Raw genomic sequence first — 23,689 nt, 5'->3', positions numbered from 1 at the left:
GACCAGCCAGGGAGCAGCATTAGTTGGGCCTCTGGGAGGGAAGATTGAAGAAAGGGGGAAAAAAAAAAACAACTGCTGCGCAACAGCAGCTGGGAGAGAGAAGAGTGATAAGCAGCCCTGCAGAGACCAAGGTCATTGCAGGAGGAGGGCAGGAGGTGCTGCAGGCAGGCAGCAGCAGTTCCCCTGCGGGCTGTGCAGGGAGAGGCCCCTGGTGGAGCAGGCTGTCCCCCTGCAGCCCATGGGTCCCACATGGAGCAGATCTCCACGCTGCAGCCCCCCCATGGGTGGAAGAGCCCCCAGTGGAGCAGGTGGATGTGGCCTGGAGGAGGCTGCGGCCCATGGAGAGCCCCCGCAGGAGCAGGCCCCGGGCCGGAGCTGCAGCCCGTGGAGAGGAGCCCACGCAGGAGCAGGGGGTCTGGGGGGAGCTGCCCCCACCCGTGGGGGACCCGTGCTGGAGCAGTTTGCTCCTGGGGGATGGATGGACCCCGTGGGACGGAGCCGTGTGGGAGCAGTGCTTGAAGAGCTGCTGCCTGTGGGCAGCCCCCGCAGGTTCAGCTGGGGAAGGACGGCATCCATGGGAGGGACCCCACGGGGAGCAGGGGCAGAGAGGGACCGGGAAGGAGCGGCGGAGACTGAGACGAAGCGTCAGGGACCGACCAGAGCCCCCTGTTCTCCTGCATGGCTCGGGGCAAGGAGGTAGGAGAGGGTGGATGAGCGTAAGGTGTTTTTGGTATGTTTCTCGTTTCTCACTATTCTATTCCAGTGGTCATAGGGAATAAATTACATTAACCTCCCTATGCTGAGTCTGTTTTGCCCACGACAGTAACTGTTGAGTGATCTCCCTGTCTTCACCTCAGCCCTTGAGCCTTTTCCGTGGTATTTTCTCTCCCATTATCCTTTGAGGAGGAGGGGGAGTGAGAGCGTTTGTGGGGTGAAACCACCACAAAACGGGATTATTACTTCGCGCATACAACGCACCCGCTTTTAAGCAGCAAAAACGCGCCGGGCAGTGAATCCCCCTTTCTCTGTTCAAGCCACGCCGCACAACCACGAGCAGCACGGCGCCTGGCGTTAGCTTTCCTGCCCCGGCACTGCGGGCAGCTGCAGAAGCGCTGCCGGCGACAGCACCGGGGACCGGGACCAAACTCGGGGCTAGGGCGCAGGTGAGCGACAAGCACCGCTCCGCGGCGGGCTGCCCTGGGGACGGGGGGGCTCCAACTCTGGGGACGGGGCTGCGGGGAGCGCCCCTCCCTCAGCGCCGGCTGCTCGGCGGCGGCCCCGCGGGCTGTGTGCAGGCGGCGGAGGCGGGGTCCCGGTGCCGGCTCCTCCGCCCCATCCCGGTGCCGCCGTCCCCTCGGCGCCCTCCCCGGCCGGCTCCGGCTGGGGCTCGGCGGCTGCCATTGGCTCAGCGGCGCCATCCGGGCACTCGGCGCAGCGCCGCCGCTCGGCCCCGATCGTCCCCAATATGGCGGAGGTGAGCGGGGAAAGCGGGCCGGGGCGCCGGGGTTCGCCCGCCTCCCCGCCGCCCCCCGCCGCCGCCGCGCCCCCCGCGCCCGCCCGGCCGGCGCCGTGAGGAGCGCTGCGGGGCGGCCCGGCGGGGCGGCGGGGCCGGAGGGGCGGCGGGGAGGCCGGGCGAGCCGCCGGGGCAGCGGGAGCCTGCGCGAGTAGGCCGCGCGGCGGGGGCCGGTGCGCAGCCCGCGGGACGGGGCCCGGTGTGGCGGCAGGGCCGGGGGCGGCGGGAGGCGGCGGCCGGTGCCGGGGGGCTCCCGGGGGGCTCCCGGCTCCCCTGTCACGGCCCGCGCAGGCCGGGGTGGGAGGGAGGGAGCGGGAGCGGCGGGCCCGGTGCGGGGCCTGCGGCGGGGCGGGTGGGTGGAGGGGAGGTGGGGGAGGCCACCTGCGGCGGGACTCACCGCGCTGTCTGCTCTCCCCTCAGGCATCGTTTGGGAGTTCGAGCCCAGGTTCGTCCTCGCCAGCTTCTGCTGCCCAGCAGCCTGCCTGCCCGCCGTGCTCTCCCTCCGGGTCCTCCCCGCGGCTCTCCTCTCTTGCCTCGTAGCTTTCCTAGCGCAGCGCCTTCACGTAACTCATAGTCGCCTGCGTGAATTTCCAAAGGAAGGGATGCGCGCTTGAGGGCTCGTCCCCGGCTCCCGGCGCAGTTAGTGATCGGCTGCTGGGAGCCCCTGACCAACACAAAGTTTTACGGTGCTTTTAAGTCAGCATTTCAGGAAAGTCATGTAGTCAGGGTAGAGAGAGAGAGACAGTTCCTCTTCTTGCTGATAACTACAGGCCCGTGTGAATTTCTGACTTCTTGATATTACCAGAAAGCACTTAAAAGCATAATTATATGCAGTCGTTAAGGCCTGAACCACTGTAAAGGTTCTTTGGAATACCTTCCCTTTACACCAGCAAGCGTATGTAACATCATCAGGGCTACTCGTGAATAAGTATGTTGGGGAGTGCCTTTGCTTCCGTCCTATTCTGCATTAGCTACTTTTCTTCATTTTAACTGCTCTTACTGAATTTAGCAAGCTTGTGTTACTTGAGTATGGGTTGGATATTGAGTGTTCAGAGACACTGAGGGGGGCTTTTTTTTGCCTAAAATATACGAGTTGTGTACACCTTCCAATTCAGTTATTCAAATATAAGATTAGTTATAGCAGTGATTTGAAACAATAGTCTTGAGCATATGGGCATATATGCCTGTGTATATATGTAGACATCTGTATATATGCTAAATCAAGATGGTTCTCAGTTCTTGAAAAGCTATGGGATCGGGATGTAATAGCTAACAGTGGAAAAATTCAACACATAATGTAATTATCGTAATTGGGGTAGTAGTATCAGCTATGCTGGGAGATCCATGAGACCACAATATGAACAGCATGTGAATAAAAAGCATTTTTGGCTTGAATGATTCCTTCTGGTATGGCATTTTGAACTTGCACAGTATTGTCTTAAGCACGCTAAACGGACAAAGTTTACTTTAATTACCTGCATGTAAGGAACAAACACTTAGTGTAATTGCTGAAAATTAATTGGATGCTCTAAGACTCAGCAGTGTTAGTATATACAAGTGTCTCTTTGAAGGCTAGAAGCAGTGCAGTGAGGAATACTGCTTTATTTTATTTTTTTTTTTTTGAAGAAGAGGATTGAAAATTTGTAGATATTTTCTTGATGTTCAAAAGAAGTTCTTCTGAGGACATAGTTCCTAATAAACCTTTTCTTTGCTTCTCATCAGCCAAGGATTGCATATAGCACTAGTATGTAAAAACTGGAAGGGGAAATCAGAAGCGAAAGAAATATCCCAATCTGCTTACTTTTCCCATCCTGAAAGCCATAAGCAAGTCCACATTAAAGTATAAAACAACCCTGTATTTCTGTAGTTTTCTTTGACTTTGCAGTGCAAAATTATTTACATCTGTATGACTTGTCAAATATAATGATAAGGTTTCTTAGAGTTGACAAAATGCACATAAAATAATAACAGTACTTTTGGATGACTTACCTCCTCGAGTAATGAAAAACTCTCTGTCAGACCACCACAGAGCTGTCACAATGGCTGGGTAACTAAATGCTGTCCATTAGAAGCATTTTGTAATTTCCCATATATTTTCCTCTATTTCTTGAGACTCTGCAGATTTTGTTATTTCTTTCTAGATCAAGTGCTAAGACCTCAGCTAAACTAAGCTGAAGTGAGTCTCACTGTGTATTTTGCTGTTAGTAGAAAGTTGGTTCTTAAGCTAAAGGTAGCCATTTACCAGTGAAAAGCTAGACTAGTTACCATATAAATCATTATAAACAGAATCAGAGACTATAAATCACAGCCTCTGGATTTGCAAGGTACAACTGGCTTGCCTGCAGCACCTGATTTCTTGTGATATACATGCTTTATACTTCAACGGTGTTTTCAAGGATGGTTTGAATAGTCTTTTATCCATCAGAATACTCATTTGGGATTGTACTTTCTGCAACTGTTTCAGTAGTTCAGAAAGTTCTTCCAAGTTCTGCAAGAGAGAAAAGTATACCTATTACTTAGAAGTATGAAAAGGGAAGGCCAGCTAAAACAGCTGAATTTGTCAGGTAGCTAGGTGTTTGTTCCAGTTATTCCATTTAAAGTTTTGACCCTATATGTGAAAGAATACATGCAACTTTTTTTGTGTGTGTGTGACTTCATGTGTTGATGTAGAAAAAATAACTCAGATTAGGGTTTTTTTGATAGTTGGCTCTTTATCATCTGAGGATCATGACTTTGACCCTTCTGCTGAAATGCTGGTGCATGATTATGACGATGAACGCACTCTTGAAGAAGAGGAAATGATGGAAGAAAGCAAAAATTTCAGCTCTGAAATTGAAGATTTAGAAAAGGTAAGAGTGACTAACCCTCTTCTAAATGTCCATATGTGTTGTGCCCTTTTTACTGTAAAGAATGCTCAACCTGTTCTTTAGTTTGCATTGTATAATGCAGTTTCCTAAAAAATGCTTTTGCAGCTTGTTTAAAAAGAGGAAAAGAAAATCAAGTTTAGTTAGGAGACAGCACTGTGTTCTCGCAAAAAGGCTGAATTTGGCTTTTCAAAGGAATTAGAGATAGGTTAAAGTCAGACTCTTCTTCATTTAAGAGTGCTTTCACTTTGGAGGAGAAACCACTGAAGCTGACTTTAAAAGTCCTCTTATCAAATATCACTTCTTATTACTCAGATCAGTTTTAGAAGTTGGAAATAGGTAGAAATTATACATTGTGCGTGCTTTTAAGTGACAACTAGCTGTATTTCATTCTGTTGGTCATTTCTCGTTTTTCCAATCTGGAAACAAACATTTATGTTTTAGACGTGATGGATCGCATTCATTCGCTATGTAAATGCTAGTTTTCTGTCTCGGTTTTATCAGTTTGGCAGTTGGTGGGTGTACAGAATGACCAACGTGCTCCTTGGCTTTTCGTATTGTGTATTTTACACTGTTTAATTACATGCTTTTCCTGTTTACGCCTCTTGTTCATCCATGTCAGTGCATCACCCATTTCAGATGTCTGTTGAATGCTGAACACCCACAAATTGACGCCACTTGAATTACCATTCAGTGACCCACTTACATTGCTCAACATAACTGCAGATTTTGGTTGAGTTTCAGGAAAGCGTAGTTTCTGGCATCAAATATGAAGCTGTATCTGTGTAGCCCATATAAAAAAGTTAAATGCTGAATTGACAGTGAATTCAATGAACTCCTGATTTTTTGTCCTTCTACATGTACAATTACATTTTTGCTGATTATGAACTTGTAGTTACAATAACAAAGGAGCTTGCCAAGTCTAGTGGTTAAAATGGAGTTATTACTCCACAAAATGATCTTATTGCCTCTATAATAGAAGGAAATAGAACTGAGAGCCACTCATCTTAAACACTTTATTACTTTAGGTCCCGATCCTGGAAAGACTTGGACATGTGTTTACGTTTACCCATTGTGAAAAGTCTTTGCAGGACTAACACCTTAGCTGACTAAAGAAAACAAGTAATTTAATCAGTGTATGAGTTCAACAAGAAATTTTTAAAGGTAATAAAACTTTTAAAGGTATAAATATTGGAAAATATTTCTTATTCTTTGATGGCTTGAATCAGGTAAATTAATCTCCATGGTTTGTTGTTTCATTAATTGTCTTAGGTTGCAAATACGGTATTTAGTAGAATCATTTGATCAAAAACTGTCGGAAAAAATTATAAATCCAGCCTCTCTCTCGATTATTTTTTTGCATTCTAAATCGTTAGCTGTCTTTCTCAGCTGCTCAGCAGTCACTACCAAATATGTTGTGCGGAAAATGGATATGAGGAATAAAGAGTTGCTATTTTGGTTTACTTTTGTGGGGTTTTGAATTTACACATGCAGCTGTAACTATGTAGGACTAAAATCAAGTTTTTCTGCAGTTCTCTCTTGTAGGGGGGTTGTATTCCTAGTGTATCTTCTCTTGAAGAAATACAGGCAAATCATCAGATAAGGATCAATGTTTAATAGTCAATTACTATTTAGTTTCATCTAGTAAAGATTTTTCTTGAATTGTATGATTGGACTTCACTATATGACAATAGAGGTGGTGATGAATTATTTCAATCCTGTGCCTGAAAATATTTAAAATCTTGATTCAAGTTTTCTGCTTTCAATTAAGTATTTCTTTGTTTGTTCTTACTTTTGTTTTTCAAAATACGTCCTATCCTTTTAGGCCTGAACTGTTCACAAGTATTTGGCAATATGTTAAAGTGTTTGTAAATCCTCTTGTATTAGGAAGGAAACATGCCATTGGAAGATTTACTGGCATTCTATGGCTATGAACCCACAATTCCAGTTATAGCAGGTTCCAGTGCGGATAGCTCTCCAAGTGAACTTGCAGATGAACTTCCAGATATGACTCTAGATAAAGTAAGTTGGAGAGCCATCTTTACCGGTATTACAATTTAAAAGCAGAAATCCAAATGACCTCAAATTATGTTTGACTACCTCTTGATGTTACACAATGTGTATCTTTGTCAATTTCAATATGCAATTGATAATTACTGTATTATTTTGAATTTATTAATTTTCAAGGACAATGAAGATCTGGTTCTAGTTACACTTATTGCACTTACAAATGCATGGCAGCTTCAATGGCAATTTATAACAACAAATGAGAAACGAATAAGTTCAGTTATTCTAAAACACATCCAAAGAACTGTAGGATTTTGTTTGTTTTTAAAGAGAAGTGGGATTTTTCCCCAAAGTTCTATATTTTATTTTAATGTATGCAACATCCGGAAATAATAATTCTGGATTCCAGCGTATGTGTTATGTATCAAAATTTATGTGGATGACTTGAAAATGCTCTCCTGGATGTTTGGAATGTTCCTTTCAGATATGTATCATTTGGGAAGGTCTCAACTTCAGGGAGAGAGAGAGAGAGAGACTGTATTTACCTACAGTGACTATATGCGTTGCATTACTGATGTAAAAAACATGAGCTTACATGATTTGCAGGCTAACATTGAATTCTGAGATTTTAAGCTCATTTTTGTTTGTAAGGAGTATTCAGACAGTAATTTGGATTATAAAATCTATAGGTAGTAAGTATATGCTTTTTAAAAATACTTTCTGAAAGTATGATGTAATGGTAAACGCCACAGAAAGTAGAGTATAATGATGGCTCTGCACATCTGATTCTCATTAGGATTCACGATTCTGTTGAGGCTACAAATATGTAGTCAGCTTGTTGTCTAATACCATTCTTTCCCTCCCTAACCTCCATTCAGAGGGGTTCAGACATGTCTGCTAGTGGAGGAAGTGAGCTTTTTCTTTCTTTTTTTCTTTCTTTCCATCTTCTTCCTTTTCTCTTGTTTAACCTATGAAAAATTCATTTTTTTGTGTGTATTTTGGTAAGATACCAGGTTGTTCCTGGCAATTTTTTTTTTCTTTCCCAGAGTTTAAAGGGTAGCAGGTTCTTAAAGTTTCAATGTGTCTGTGATGGAAAGAATGGAAGTTGCCTCAGAACTTTAGAATTTTGTCATTAGTGTTTTTCACTGGAAGCAGTTAGACAAATGTCTGAGATTGATGGTTGCAGAGTTTTTTCTTGTACCTTTACTTTATTAAAGGACAAAAGAGAAATGAACCCCTGTGTCAACTCTGAAATAAAGTTATATTTGTTCTTGGATTTAGGAAGAGCAAAGTAGCTTTTTAATGAATGGAGTACAATCTACTAAAATGATTTCTTTCTGAATATGGGAGGACACTTCTTTACTGTGAGGGTGACAGAGCACTGTAACAGGTTGCTCAGAGAGGCTGTGGAGTTCCCTCTGGAGATACGGAAAACCTGCCTGGACGTGATCCTGTGCAGTGTGTGCTAGGTGATCCTGCTTGAACAGGGGCTTGGACGAGATGATCCCCAGAGGTCCCTTCCAGCCTCAGCTGTCCTGTGATTCTGTGATACTTAGGGTAAAATAATTCATTTTAATTAAATTATCAAAATGTGATGAATCTGACTCCTTACTGGTCTATACTTAGTAGACATTTTGAGGGTTTTTTTTTAGTTGTTGTTACTGTTTTTTATTATTATTTTGTTATTATTTTAATGATACAGGAGGAAATAGCTAAAGACCTCTTGTCGGGTGATGATGAAGAAACACAGTCCTCTGCTGATGACTTGACACCATCGGTTACTTCACATGAGGCTACAGACTTCTTTCCTCGGCCATTAAGATGTAGGAAAACTAATTTTGTAACAGTATTCTAAAAAGTCCTGGCATTATATACAGCTTCCTAGCTTAAACTGTCACATTTGCAGACTGCTAACTTTACCGGGAGATAAGAAATAATGCTTTGGGGGGTGTTGGACATGAATGTTCTTTGGTCATTATTACTAATTACCTAGAAGACCTATACTTGGTGCCATGCTCAAAGAAATAAAATAAAATTGATTAATTTTGCTACAAATACAGTAACTTTTTGTAATCACTATTTAGTGTGGTGTCGAGGAACACTTTTATGGTTTTCAGTATTTTAGTGAATGACATGAATCTGTAGCATATTCTTTTAAGTTAGTGTTTTTCTACTAAAACTTTGCTGCCATTTTTAAGCTAGTGACTCCTCCATTCAGCCTGAGGATATGAACATGGCTGTGATTTCTTTGTGATTTTTTCTTTCATACATACAGCACTTTTCTATGGGACTTCATAGGGTGAGCCGAAGGATTTTATCATGGTTTCAATTTGGCAAGTGTCTTAAGCTATTTCTTGGGGGAGTTCAGCCTTCGAGAGGTGAAGGATGATAAAGGTGCTGCCTCAGTCACCTGCAGTTGTAGTTCTTCACATGTTGCTAAGGTGTAGTCTAAGAAATTCATATTGAAAGAGATACTCTAAACCTTAAATCCTTAAACCATATTCTTATATATTCTTATATCCTAAAACCCTATTCTAAAACCTTAAAAATTGCAGTGCACTTTTTAAATTAAGGAAACACCAAATTCGGTGGCACTTAAACGTTGCTCATGAACTGGTAACAAATACGACACTGAAAATGAGGCAGCTTTATGGAAAAAACCCTCATCTTACTTAGGATTAAGGAACAGTCATCTTTGCTTTCAGCTACCATGTTTTTCTGTTAGCATGTTACTCTTTCTCTATTAGAACTTCTGGTTGGTCATTTTAAATCAAATATTTACTAATTATTGACACCATTTTACTGTGTCTGTCCTGTTGGCAGTCTTATCTTTTTTTGTGTTCCCTTTTCATTTCTCTAATACTAAGGCAAAGTTAAGTTAAACATTGGATTAATTGGAAATAAATAATTGCATGTGATTATCCAGGCATAACGTTATTTCATAAATTCATGTTAGCTTCTTGTCTGCTTCTTCTAACAGCAAAAAGAGAGAGACTAGTGATTCTAATAATGACAGAAGAGGAGCCTCTGTCAATATATTTTTGGATTTTGTCTACGATGTTGAAAGTTCTAGTTAGGTGTGACGAAGTTAAAAATGCAACCCCATTTTTGAGCATACTGTAGTTTGAGAATAAAAAATAGCTTTAATCTTATTATAATGGTAGATTCCGTTCTACCAGGGATTATACATCTATAAAAATAGAATTACTTCAGAATACAGTAGCAGACTGTTCCAGATTCTAAAATATGTGTTATTCTGTGAAGTACTGTATTTGAATTACGTAGAGCGCTCTGCTGTCTGCCTTCCCAAGGAGAGAAAGAGAAAAAAAAAAAAAACGTAGAAAAGAGTAATGAATGAGCTGTCTTTTGCTTATTCTGTTTTGCATATTGCTGCTGTATCTTTGCTTCATCTTGAAGCAGCCTTGTTTAAAATAATGTCTTGAATACCCATTAAAACTTCTGATTAAAGTCTTTGCTAGGTAAAAAAGACTTGCCTTCTACATTACTTTTTTTTTTTTTTTTTTTTTTTTTTTGATTAACTGGGGCTAAGTTTTAGCCCTAGATTTATTTATTTTTTTTAATTATTATTTTCTCGTACCTTTTCAGTAAGTTACAAGCTTTCATTGAAAAAAACAATGAAGAAAAATGATTGCATTTCCTTTATCTGTTAGTAAATTGGTTCAGTTGCAGTGAGGATGAATGTTTCAGTTCTGTAGCATACAATTGGCAGTGCTTTATGACTTAATGCTATAGTTTGACCCTTTGTCAGAAGGTTAGATCAACAGAATCATGATCGGTGTCTTCCTGAATAAAAGCAGGCGTTCCTCTCAAAAGCAAAAGATAACGAATGTCTTGCAGTTATGTTTAAACTGAAAATGCTTCCTACCTAAAACAAAACTTTTTTGTGTCTGAAGCAAACACTACGTGTGATGGAGATAAAGAGTCAGATGGTGAAGATGTAGAGGCAGACAATGGTAATTCATCTGAAGATTTGAGAAAGGTAATTACTGTTTCTTAAGACAATCAAACAGAAAGCTAACATTTTTTAATAGTAGTTTCTATGTTATGATTTTGAGTACATATTTAAAATAATACCTTAGTTCTGAAATTCCTTGTGCTGAATGCCAAGTAAATGGCAGTTTTTAATGCTTCCATGTGAAAAATATTGATCATATTTTTCTCTCTTTTTTTTTTTTTTTTTTTTTTAACATCTTCAGGAAATAATGGTTGGTTCACAGTATCAGGCTGAAATTCCACCTTACCTTGGCAGGTACAGTGATGAAGAAAAGGGTAAGTTCTTCTGCCTATTTTACTTTTTATCTTATGCTTCTGTGTAGCAGTTGATTAATTTTTTTATTGTAAAGTCAATGACATAGTTAAAATCTCAGAGACTTTAAAAATACTAAAAATGTGAAGTGATGCAACCATATAATTATTGCTCAGAAATGTGATTCTACGACTTCAAGAAGACATTCTCAAGAAGACATAGGAGTGTGGATTACAACATTAATTCAGAAGTAGCTAGTGATTTTAGGAGGAAGCAAACACTGGGTCAAGAAGGAAATACTTTCCTCAGAGAATCATAACTGGCCCATGAGTTTGTAACCTAGTTTACAATGAAGATCTTCAAAACTGTATTTTTCTTTAGTTGCTTTTTAAATTTTTGTTGTTGTTGTTTGGCAAGCAAAACTGTGTGGGCTGTGAAATGGATATAGAAAGCATAATAAACTGTTTTCAATTTCCGTGGCATGAGAAGGAGATACAGGTCCTGATACATTTTGTCTTTTACAAAACACATTCTAAGTCTGATATTATTCCATTGTAAATTTGGATTAAAAACTGCAGTTGTGTTTGAATATAAAAAATAATCTAAGAGTTTTATTTAGTATCTTTAAAGGTTTTCACTATGAGAAAAGTGCAACACAGATAGCAGTGGAATAAAAAAAAAGAGAAATTTTCTCATGGATAGAACAACTGTGAAATTAAGGAACAGTTTGGGAGATACCTTAATAAATGAAAGGCATTCTGTGTTTTGTTTTGTTTTGTTTTTTCTGTAAGTTTTCAAAATTCTGTCAGGTACTTGCTTTCAAAACAACACATTTCATGGGAATATTATTCTAATGAAGCATATGAAGTCTTTTCACCATTGCCAATGATGGTTTGTAATAGAGAAGGAGGCTGTTAACTACAGAGCTGGAAGCATTAGTGAGTGAACATCTCTTGTTCTGTAAGAAACCTAGGGCAGCTTCCCGTTTTTGAAGATTCAAGCATGATGCTTACCAGTTGCAAGAAATGGAGGAATAAAACCAAGATTTATCTGGATAGCCCTTTTGCTGTTTATACTTGATTTTTTATCAGCCAAGAATTAGAGAATAACCAGAGGATGACCATGAGGGAGTTAACCTAACAACTTTCAGTGGAATGAGCTGATGCTAGAGAGCTGGTGAGAGTCATGTCTGCTGGCCTGGCCAGCAGTGTGGTAGCTCTCAGGATTGGAGAACCCATGGAGCTCCTCTTGAGAATGTCAGGCATGGACTCCAGCAAGAAATGCTGGATTGTCTTGATTAGTGAAAGGGGAAAAAAATAAAGGAGGTAGGACCTGAGGGTCAGTAGCACTCAGAGGTGTAAGGTGGAGGTACTCTGAAACACTGCATGTACTGGAATAAACAGGCTTCAGAGTTCTGGCATTACACTGCAGCAATTCCAGAATTGTCCCCCTCTACGTAAAGGTGATCCTGTGATAGCCTCTTCTGTACTAGCTGAAGAGGTGGTGATGGCAGACAGGCTTATATTTCTGCCATGTAGTCCCAGCTGCTGGAACTGTCATAGATGGCAGCTCAGTTTTTCTATAAACCTTATGCTTATAACATATCCATTTGAAATCTTTCTGTATCATGCCATAACAGCACTTTCTGAGAAGATGTAACTTTATTTCTCACCTTTACTTAGTACTGTTTCCTGCAGTTTTATGAGAGGTTAGAGAAGATTCTTTGCCTCTCTACTGTAACATCCATTATGCTTGTGTGTGAAAAATGCTGAATTTTGCATTACAAAGAGATTACATGAAACATTATATGCAACGTTAATCACATCTGTTGGTTAAATTCTAGATTAAACTATAGATCTTACAATGTGTGCACAGACTGGCAAAGGTTCAAGCCAAATCTTCTTTAGGACTGATATGTTGTCTGTCAAGCTACTTAAGAGGGTACATACATGATTTCAGTGTACTATGAAGGACTATCCACCCTTTATTGTTTGTAAAACATGCAGTGTACAAGATTACAAAACTTGGTTGTTAACGAACACAAAAAGAAATAACAACATGAAGACCTAAATTCTATTCAGATAAGTAAGTTTTGGCAAATTCTTGTTGAAAGTGATCAGTTAGCCGCCTCCTCTTCTATTTTTTTCTCTTCCCAGATGTATAATATTTAAAATATTAAAGTAATTTTCTACAATGTTACTGTAAACTGTAAGTTATTTGCTGAAAACGGTTTGCCGTGGTTTGGCACAGATGGCTAGCTAAATTCCATAACACTGCTTTCTCACTCCCCCTCGTCAAAGGATAAGGGGGAGAAAATAACATGGAAATGGCTCAAGGGTTGAGGTAAAGACAGGGAGATCACTCAGCAGTTATCATCATGGGCAAAACAGCCTCAGTAGAAGGAGATTGATGTAATTTGTTGTCTATCACTAGCAGTTTAAAACAGTGAGAAACTAAAGGCAAACCAAAAACACCTTCCCTCCATTCACCCTCTCCTACCCTCCCCTCGAGCAGTGCAGGGGAATGGGGAGTGGGGACTGTGGTCAGTTCCCATGGGGTCCCTCCCATGGATGCCGTCCTTCCCCAGCTGAGCCTGCGGGGGCTGCCCACAGGCAGCAGCTCTTCAAGCACTGCTCCCACAAGGCTCCGTCCCACGGGGTCCATCCATGCCCCAGGAGCAAACTGCTCCAGCACGGGTCCCCCACGGGTGGGGGCAGCTCCCCCCAGACCCCCTGCTCCTGCGTGGGCTCCTCTCCACGGGCTGCAGCTCCGGCCCGGGGCCTGCTCCTGCGGGGGCTCTCCATGGGCCGCAGCCTCCTCCAGGCCACATCCACCTGCTCCACCGGGGGCTCCTCCACCCATGGGGGGGCTGCAGCGTGGAGATCTGCTCCATGTGGGACCCATGGGCTGCAGGGGGACAGCCTGCTCCACCAGGGGCCTCTCCCTGCACAGCCCGCAGGGGAACTGCTGCTGCCTGCCTGCAGCACCTCCTGCCCTCCTCCTGCAATGACCTGGTGGCTGCAGGGCTGCTTCTCACTCCTCTCTCTCTCCCAGTTGCTGTTCCCCAGCAGTATTTTTTTCCCCTTCCTTGACTCTGCTCTTCCAGTGGCCCAACCAGTGTCACTCCCTGCCTCGGCTCTGGCCAGTGATGAGTCCCTTTTGCAGCTGTCTGGAGCTGGCTCTGATCTGACATGGGGCAGCTGCTGGGCTTTGCTCACAGAGGCCACCCCTGCAGTCCCCCACTACCAAATCTTTGCCATGTAAACCTGATACACATCGGAATAAAACAGAGTGGTTTGCTAGTTTGTTCGTATGAAGATGATGTGTATACATGCATAATTTGATTGAATCATCTAGCAGTCTACAAACCATTCCTATGAAAAGACTCTGTAGAGTTCAGTCCCTTATCTCACCCTCATGGAACCTGGATCTCTTCACCACACCATACAGCAGTTTGTCTTTTAACTGAGGCATTTGTGCAAAAAGTGAGCTGCAATATATAAGTGGCATGATGGTATTTGATTTGATTTCTTTTGCGTTCCTGTTCTCTGTCTTTGTAAAATAGCTTTTATGTTATAGTCCTTAAAATGTCACACCTGGTGTTAATGGATTTCTGTTTTAACAGCCTATGAAAACGAAGACCATTTACTTTGGAAGCCTGATGTGATCTCAGAAAATAAAGTTAAAGAATACCTTTTTGAAACCTCCTTAAGAACAGGAAATGAAAAAATGATTGGCAGAATTCCTGAAGGACTACATACACGGGACAATGAACAAGTATGTTTTATATCCTGTTCCATTTGTGACACATTGCTTTGTAATTATGGTGTTCTCTTTCTTTGCTTGTATTATAAAGACAGCAATACTCAATGTAATTGTTTCTTTTTTTTTTTTTAGTTTAGAATATTATTAGGATCAGGATCTTATTTGTAATCTTAAGCATGTGCTTATTTAGGCAAATTACATGTATTTGAATGTTGGCAGTATTTTGATCTTCTAATTGTCACACTCAACAAATCAAGGTGTTTTTTAAATAACTGCATATTTTACATTTGCTTGTTTAAACCTTGCTTCAACTTTTTGAAAGTTTTGGTTTTGACTGATTTTTTAAAATATTTTTATCATGAATAAAGACAAATTCTTTTTTGGATATGAGGCATGCTCACTGAAAGGCTAGTTTCATAAATTTAGATTGTATATTTACAAACTTTTAACTCTTTTTATAAAGAAGAGGGTTCTTCTTTACAAAGTTTGCAAATATACAATCTTTGCATACACTTGCAAATATACGATCTAAATCTTCTTTTATTTTGTAGGCTCTGTATGAACTTCTCAAGAGTAGCCATAACGTTAAAGAAGCAATTGAGAGATACTGTTCAAATGGAAAGGCGTCTCAGGGTAAGAAATAGTATATGATTTTTCAGAAATGCATTGGGAAAAAAATCTTAAAGTTGCCTGTCAATCTGATTCTTACTCAGGGTTTTTCTAGACATTTCCCTATCCATCATGTTTTTAGCACGGATTAAGTATAATCTGTTGGAAATTTCTGCTAGAGAAGTTTGCAAATTTATGCAAGTTTACAGGATCAGCTCTTACACCTTTTCTTCCCTTCTTTCCTCCACTGCAGCTGTAAGAATGGCACAGACTGAGGGATGGGAAAGAAGCTGTGATTTTGCTCCTGTAAGGCAGTTCTCACCCTTGTTACAGTTTGAGTTCATGGTCAACAATCATAGAACATCTTGGGTGGAATGAGACCTTAAAGATCACCCAGTTCCATCCCCCCTGCCAGGAATGCCACCAGGTTGCCCAGGTTGTCCAACCTGGTCCTGACACCTCCAGCAAAGGGGCACACACAACAATAATTTGATGGCATTTATACCGGAATGAGGAAAACATAGCTGGCTATGTAAATGAGCCCTACTCTTTTCTTCACTGCATCAGCGTTGTGTTATGTCAACCCTAATCTGAATCCACCATATTGTTCTGCAGGCCTTTGGTAGAATTTGGAAAACTTTGAGTTAAGTGGAAAATGGACTTCTGCCTTGCTTGCCCCTAGTTTTATTACTCCCTTACATGAAAATCAGATTTTATTGTGAGCCGGCAATGTATTCTTGCAGTTCTGTTCAGCTCTGGGTTCCACAGCACAAGAAGGGCATGGACGTATTAGAGAGAGTCCAGAGGAGGGCCACAAAGGTGACCAGAGGGCTGGAGCACTTCTCCTATGAAGACAGGCTGAGAGAGCTGGGGTTGTTCAGCCTGGAGAAGAGAAGGCTCTGGGGAGACATCATATCAGCCTTCCAGTACCTAAAGGGGGCTTACAGGAAAGCTGGGGAGGGACTCTTTGTCAGGGAGTGGAGTGATAGGACAAGAAGTAATGGCTTTAAACTAAAAGAGGGTAGGTTTGGGTGAGATAAAAGGAAAAAAAATATTTACTGTGAGCGTGATGAGGCCCTGGCACAGGTTGTCCAGAGAAGCTGTGGCTGCCCCATCCCTGGAGGTGCTCAAGGCCAGGCTGGATGGGGTTTTGGGCAACCTGGTCTGGTGGGAGGTGTCCCTGCCCATGGCAGGGGGATGGAACTGGGTGGTCTTTAAGGTCCATTCCAATCCAAACCTTTCTGTGATTTAGTAAAAACAGTTCTGGGGGCTTAACATACATACTGTATGTAACTTGATATTCAGTTGATATTGATCAGTGACCTATGCAGGAAGTATGTCAGAAAATTAATCGAATACCTTCATGATGTTTTAAGTCTTTTTTATGACAAATTTCATAGGAAATAATCAGTTTTTGAATATCCTTTGCCCTCAAGGATAAAAGATTTTAGAAATCAAACTCTTCCATGAGTCTTTATAAATAGGAGTGTTAGATTTGGGGTAGGATATCTGTACAGTAAAGAACTGGGTCTAAATAACCTATTGTTTTTAACAGTGTGTTTGAATATTCATGCATTAGCAACACAATTATTTTATTGTCTGTAAAAGTTTCTTGAGCACAAATAATATGCTGTTTTTGTTATTGGCTAGAAGAGATGACAGCATGGACAGAAGAAGAATGCAGAAGCTTTGAACACGCACTTCTGATTTATGGAAAAGACTTCCATCTCATACAGAAAAACAAGGTTAGTGTTTTACAATTAAATGGAAGAACTGGTAGATGATATGATGCTGGAAATCTCTAAAAGCAATACATTTGTCCAAAGTCATGCAGGAATGTGAAATAAGAACCAACGTACCGCAACCAGTTGGGCATTTTTGTGCTAAGGTTACCTCAGATGTCATTGAAAAAGCTAAATACTGTCTCTGAAATTGACTTGCGCTGACATCGCTTCTATTTATGCATTTATATTATGTTTTAGTTAAAATGCTTGTCTCTCCTAAAGTATAAAACCCGCATACTGTGGCTGTGGGAGGGGAAAACCCATCCTAACTTTCTTTTTATCACAAGAAAGGTGTAATTGTACAAACGCAGGCTTAGCTTTTTGTGTTTTCAGAAGGTACTGTACTCATCTATCAGGTTTGTGTTTTCTGGCTAATTGAAGGAATTCTAATCTTGATCTGGATTGCTTCTGATTAACTCCTTTGTGCTTGAAGAATAAGAATTGGATATTTTTTGATCAAAAATATATATATCAATATGGACACTTCCAAACTTTGTGTACTTCCTTTATGTTTTGATACCATCTTGAGGTTTTTTTTTCTTTATGAGACTGATGTGTTTGTCAGATTTCAGGTTAATATACATCAAAATGAATCTTTGGAGTCCTTAATGTCTTCTCAACAAAACAACAATTTTGTTTTGTTTAAACATACTGTTGTGCATATCTGTTTTCAAACCTCAACAGTTCCTGATTTTCCCAAAAGAAATCAGTACCCATTGTCTTTTTTGGCCTACTACTCTTAGGTCATGATCTGATGAGTTTTTTCCTTCCAAGAGCCTGTCTCACAGTCTTACAATTTAAAAATTGTTACATGGTTTATGAACTGAAATGTTTCAGATATAGATACAGTTTCAATCTGTGAAAAAGAACATACAACAATGTAATACAGTAGAACCTGACATAACAGTTACATGAAACTTTGGATCTCTTCAGAGTCTGTAACTGAATTTGTTTATTCCAGATACTGGAGTAATAAATCTAACAATATTGCAGGGGTATGGGAACTGCAGAGATGACAAAATGTCTGTGCATTAATCTTGTCAGTCCTTCTTGCCTTTTTTTAGGTAAGAACCAGAACAGTTGCTGAGTGTGTGGCTTTCTATTACATGTGGAAGAAGTCAGAACGTTACGATTATTTTGCTCAGCAAACAAGATTTGGAAAGAAGAGATATAACCATCATCCAGGAGTTACGTAAGTATAATGCTGGAATATGTATTCTGTTGCAAATCCTAAATGTAGAAGATTTTTTTTTCTCCCATCCTTGCAGTGTAATGCTGCTGTGCCTATGGCAACTAAAATTAAATTGTGTCATCATTCTAGGCTTTGATTTCATGTTAAATAACCCATTGTGGTTGTAATATTCTTTTAGGGACTACATGGATCGTTTGGTAGATGAAGCAGAAGCCCTTGGTGGAGCAGTGCACACTCCAGCCTTAACATCTAATAGTCGAGCAGAAACCATTCCTGATCAACAGCTAAGCATTCTGAACTCCATCACTGCCAATGAGTTGACAGGTAAATCAAGGAAAACAAAACTCCTAACTGTTGTGAATACATAAACTACTATTTCATTTACATTTGTGTTCATCTGTTTTTCCAGCATTGACAAATACCGTAGCTACAGTCTGCCATGCTTCAGATGTGAACTGCCTGGATGATGCCTTTCCTCCTATGGACAGCTTACCCCGAGCACCAGTTAATCATGTGCCTGTTGGAACAGAAGAGTTGCTTAACTTGCCAAGCAATGGTGAAAGTGATTGTTTTAATTTATTTGAGACTGGCTTTTATCATTCAGAGCTAAACCCAATGAACATGTGCAGTGAGGATACAGAAAGACCCGCAAAGAGATTGAAAATGGGAATTGCTGTCCCAGAATCCTTCATGAATGATGTCTCTGTAAATAACCTTGGTGTGGACTTTGAGAACCATACACACCATATTACCAGTGCCAAAATGGCTGTTTCAGTGGCTGACTTCAGTAGTCTATCTTCAAATGAGACAAACGGTTTTATCAACACCCACACTCTTCACCAACATACTGCTCTTCACTCAGAATGACTATGGAAAACGAAACAAACAGTGGGTACTTTATGCAGTAGTAGTAAACTTGATGGGAGCTATCAGGTTTGCTTAGTCTTTCACTGGAAGTTTGAACATTATGACATCAGTGATGTCTTTGTATGTATAGAACTATTATCTTGATTTATCAAGAGTAATTTCTTTTTTCAGTCCATAAATGTGGAAATGTCATAGGATGTCTGGCAGAGTTTGGGACTAAGAGAACTCTGTGGTGCAGCTTTAAGCTCTGCTTCAATTTTTTTTTTTTAAAGCCTGTAGACAGAGGCCACCATTTCAAAACCAGCACAGAAGTTCTGAACTGATTGGAGTGGCTTTTTAGTCTAAGTTACTTTTGCTGTCACAAATGCAGTGGAATAACAATGTTTACAGGTACCAATCCTGATCCCTGCGCAATGTAGCATTTTCTTTCTTATAAAGGCAGGGATGGGCTTCTTTAATTTAAACTGCACAAACATACAAGGATGTTTTTTAAATGGAACCTTCTCTCATGTGATACTAAACTAGAGCACTTCAGTTTACAAAACAGCAAGTTCATCTTGGTGGAAGCTAGCACAAGGGACTTAACACGAGTAAAGTATGAAGACCTACACTTGGATGCTGTTGCAAAATTATAGGCCATGGCTACCTTACAAGAAGTAATTATACTGCCAGAGGTGTCTGTGTGCTTTAAACTGACTGGCTTAAACAGATGCATTTTTGGCTGTTGTATTCTGATGAGGTTTGTCCACAACTTGAAGAGTAACGTAATTGTGTAACTTAACTTTCATAAGGCAGCTGTTGTTGCATAAACCTACAGTCTGCACAGTTTAGGATTTACCATTAAACAGTCTATGTTTTGGAAGACATCTTAAATTGTTTGGAGTACTGCAGTTCAAAGTGTTACAGTTTTGAGGGACTGTCTAGTTTATACAGAAGTAGTAGAACCTTGAAGTATGTATTTAAAAGCTTTTCTTTAGCGTGGATTGCATTTATTTGTTTTGTCAAAGTCATTGGCTGAAAAATGGCATTTTGCTAGCTTGGTCAAATAGGAAAGGACGAGTAAAAATGTTTCCCACAAAAGTAACTATTTTACTTCAGTGAATTTTTATTCTGAACATTGGGTCCAGTTCAGCCATCCAGAACATTTGTCTTGCAAACGCTTCTTCTAATTTTTGTGGGAGAGTCAAATCAAACATAGTACTGGTGTGTAACATGTTGTAGCATACAACTTGCAGGTTTTTTTAATAGGAATCCAAACCATATTTCAGTAAGATTACTGCTTTCCCTCCATACTTTTCTTTGCACTGTTCATATTTTAAACTTAATTGCCACTAACTTGTTTTCATTATTCAAGCGATTAGTTTTGCATTGTTGATATATGTAATAGTTGCTTCAAGGTCATTCTGAGTAATTAGAAAGTAGTGACTAATATTTGAAAGGGAAGAGGGTATTTATTATGCATACTGTGAACTGCATTGTCATCCTGACTTTCGGATGCAGAGTATGGAGTTTATGGCATTGTAATGAAGATTGCTTTGAATTGTTTACACAATAGCACACTTACCACATTAAATGCAGATCAGTTTAGCACAGTGGACAAAAGCAGAGATAATTTGTAATCAGTTCTTAATTTATACATCCAGAACGTGTAATTTTGGTAAGTACACAGTAATTAACAGGTAGCCTTGGCCCTGTGTTGTACTCTGACATTTTTTAGCCAAGTTGTCAGCTTCTTGTTGCTGTGTTTTGTGCTGAACTTTGTATCCTGTTTCTTTTGTTTATGAATCAACACATTTTATGTAATTTTGTAAAATACTGGCCATATTCCTTCATTGTTATACATTCAATTTTATCTATGGGTTTACAGTGAGTGGCTGGTGTGTATAAAAATCATTATACAAAGATGACTGAATGCTTATACCAGTTGCACTTAAATGAACATGCCCATTCTCATTAGCTGATGCAGTAATATATTCAGTTTATCTATGCATTGCTGAGATCTTAATGTAGACAGAGACTTGTCTAAGGTTTGGGTTGTCAGCAAGTTGAATGGACACTTTAGTTATTTAATAAAGACTTTTGACCAAAATTCAGAAAATGATATGAGAGAAAAATGAATTCCGGCTAGTCTAGTAGATTTTTAAATGCTGATCTTATTTAGCCTGTTGGCTAGCTAGCTGGTATCGTTTACTTTTAATTCCTTGTTAAAATGAGGCAATAATTTGCAAGATTTTGTAAATATGTAAATTCTTCATATCTTTTTAGATATCTATTTCAATATTTTCTGACTACTTCTGTGTATAGGAACATTTTTGTGCATGCTTGATGTGACATTCATAAATTTGTACCACTATGACTTTATCCATGTAAAATAGCTATTTATTGAATTCTTCTTTTAAAAGCTGGACTTACTTATTTTTCTCTCAGTTTAAACATTTAAATGGAGAACTTGTTACTGTTTATTAAAAGAATTGCGTTTTGAAAGTCAGCATGAAGATAACTGAATTGCAAGCATATGAAGAAATTACCTTGCCTTGGTTCTTAGATGGTGAAGCACAATTCTTATAACAAACTGTGATGAATTCTTTATTCTTTGCCACACTTTTTCTTCATACAAACAAACCAAAAATCCATAATGGGCAATTGCAGTGTTGGTAAATGTATCCTTTTTATGTACAGGGAATCTGAAGAGGATAGCTGATTCATTTAGAAGTGTAACTGGTGCTGTGATTATAGCAATACTTTTACTTTTGTTAGTCATACATCATCTTCTCATGCTAGATTTTTAAATGTTTAGTTTTCCTCTTGTCATGGTCAAACTGCTGAATTTACTTGAAGGATGTACAATACTGTTTGAAGAATACTAAATTGTGTACAATTAGGTCAATGAATTGTACAATTGTTTCCTGTTTTTAATTTTTAAATCTGAGGGTCAAAAATGAATGAAAAAATCAGATCCAGTAGAACATAGTGGTATTACATAACTTAACCAAAGTCTCTAGTGAGTATTTTAACTTTGAATGTAAACTAATGGATGGACTGACCAACAGGGACGTTATTTGCCCAGCATTACAAGCACATTGTCTACAGATAGGAAAACTAAATACAGTAATTTATAAAATAATGACCAGGTTACTATTTTTTCTTTTATTCCTATTTTTAATTGAAAAAAAAAAAAAAGGAAAATACTATCAACTGTAAAATAAGTACATATGGTTATAGTCGTCTTAATAAAACAGAGATTCCAGTTATTCTCAGTTCAAAGTACCCTGTGCATAACAATAAATTTAGTGACAATCGGAACATGATTTAGTATCAGATGTTCAAGAGGAAGTCGCTATTGCATTGGTTTTAATATTTGTACATAAACACTGATTTTTTTGAGCATTATTTTGTATTTGTTGTATTTTAATATCTGGTGTACAGTTCCAGAAATAAATGTCTGGAAACCCTTCTTTACTTGTAAAGCTCTTCATGCATCTGCACCATGTTTGTTACTTCATTTTCAGAATTATTTAGCACTAATTGGCCACGTTTTAACATTCTGGGTAACACTGAAGTACACACTACCCCTCTACCTCATGTAATGTGAAGCATGACAAATGTAACACGCAGATATACATGTAAATAATAAGCAACGGTTTCCCTCAAAAATTGTGGCTTAAGTACAGCAAAATCTTGGAGAGGGCTTTAACACGGCTTCCTAGTAACAGCACAGCAGCATAACTCGGTGTTCAAACTACACAGTAAGCTGGGAGGGGGAGTATGTCTCTGTTCACTTCTAAAGGAAAACTTGCCCAAATCCATAAAGCCACAGCATAAATCCACACATCAGGCTCAGTCACGGGTGTGGGCAGGAAAAAAATCTCTACTCTGTTTAGTCTTAGTACTTAAATTGTACTATTTAAGATTTTTTTTTTTTTACAATTTTCCTTTTCCCTCACAAAAATGATTACTGATCTTGAACCCTGAAAAGCACTGCATTGCTTCTGAGACCTCACATCACATCATTCCATCAGAGACCAGAATTTGTGCTGTGGTTTCCTAGGTCCAGGGTGCTTGTTTCTGAAATGACTGACACAATAAAGGTTCAGGTAAAGAAAAGATGATGATGATTAAATTAGCTAGGAGCACACACTGATATAAATCTAACCAGCAAAAAGTAATTTGTCAAGTAATTTAATGAACTTACCTTCCCTTTCTCAAGGAGCTAAGATGAAGAGATACAAAAATACATCCTACAGTACTATAGTGGATAGGGGAAGAGCAATGGACACCATCTACCTGGACTTGTGCAAAGCATTTGACGCTGCCCGCTTTGACGTCCTTGTCTCTAGAGTGGAGAGATGTGAATTTGATGGATGGACTGTTCCTGGGTGGGTAAGGAATTGGCTGGATGGGAGCACTCAAAGAGTTGCAGTCAACAGCTCAATGTTCAGGTGGAGATCAGTAGCAAGCGGTGTTCATCAGGGGTCAGTTCTGGGACTGGAGCTGTTTAACATCTTTGTTGGTGACACAGACAGTGGGATCGAGTGCACCCTCAGCAAGTTTGCCAATGACACCAAGCTGTGTGGTGCAGCTGACCCCGGAGGGCAGGGATGCCATCCAGAGGGACCATCCAGAGGGGTGGGTGTATGCCTCCACCAATATTTAACTTTTGGTTAGCCCTGAAGTGGTCAGGCAGTTGGACTTGATGATCTTCAAAGATCCCTTCTAACTGGACTGTTCTGTTGTATTCTATTAATAAATTATTATTATTAACAAACAATAAATAGATTACATTGAGAACTATGGGGGTGTTATCAGAGTGCACATTACATC

General features: G+C 40.0%; 1 protein-coding gene across 5 annotated transcripts; it reads left to right on the top strand.

Moving 5' to 3' along the window:
- The first annotated feature begins 1,426 nt into the window (after window positions 1-1,426).
- MIER3 (MIER family member 3) lies at window positions 1,427-22,322 on the top strand. Of its 5 annotated transcripts, none has more exons than XM_082783668.1 (13): window positions 1,427-1,474; window positions 1,934-1,958; window positions 4,217-4,362; window positions 6,265-6,399; window positions 8,087-8,207; window positions 10,299-10,384; window positions 10,602-10,674; window positions 14,277-14,428; window positions 14,968-15,049; window positions 16,679-16,770; window positions 17,874-18,001; window positions 18,180-18,325; window positions 18,411-22,322. In XM_082783668.1, the coding sequence occupies exons 1-13, from the start codon at window positions 1,466-1,468 to the stop codon at window positions 18,866-18,868; spliced, it is 1,653 nt and encodes a 550-aa protein (XP_082639794.1). In that variant the 5' UTR covers window positions 1,427-1,465; the 3' UTR covers window positions 18,869-22,322. The 5 variants fall into 5 exon arrangements, with proteins under 5 accessions (XP_082639794.1, XP_082639793.1, XP_082639796.1 ...); XM_082783667.1 differs by having other exon boundaries at window positions 16,676-16,770; XM_082783670.1 differs by lacking the exon at window positions 6,265-6,399 and having other exon boundaries at window positions 16,676-16,770.
- Window positions 22,323-23,689: the final 1,367 nt, after the last annotated feature.

This window comes from Aythya marila (genome assembly GCF_965140915.1).
Source record: "Aythya marila genome assembly, chromosome: Z".
Lineage (NCBI taxonomy): Eukaryota > Metazoa > Chordata > Aves > Anseriformes > Anatidae > Aythya > Aythya marila.
The sequence above is the reverse complement of the archived record's forward strand: the minus strand, read 5'-3'. Positions and strand labels throughout refer to the sequence as shown.

Bases quoted from the DNA above. Each gene is read 5' to 3' on its own strand.
- MIER3 (XM_082783667.1), top strand. The intron at 1,959-4,216 runs GTTCGTCCTCGC...TTTTTTTGATAG, and splicing joins GTTTGGGAGTTCGAGCCCAG to TTGGCTCTTTATCATCTGAG. The intron at 14,429-14,967 runs GTATGTTTTATA...TTTATTTTGTAG, and splicing joins ATACACGGGACAATGAACAA to GCTCTGTATGAACTTCTCAA.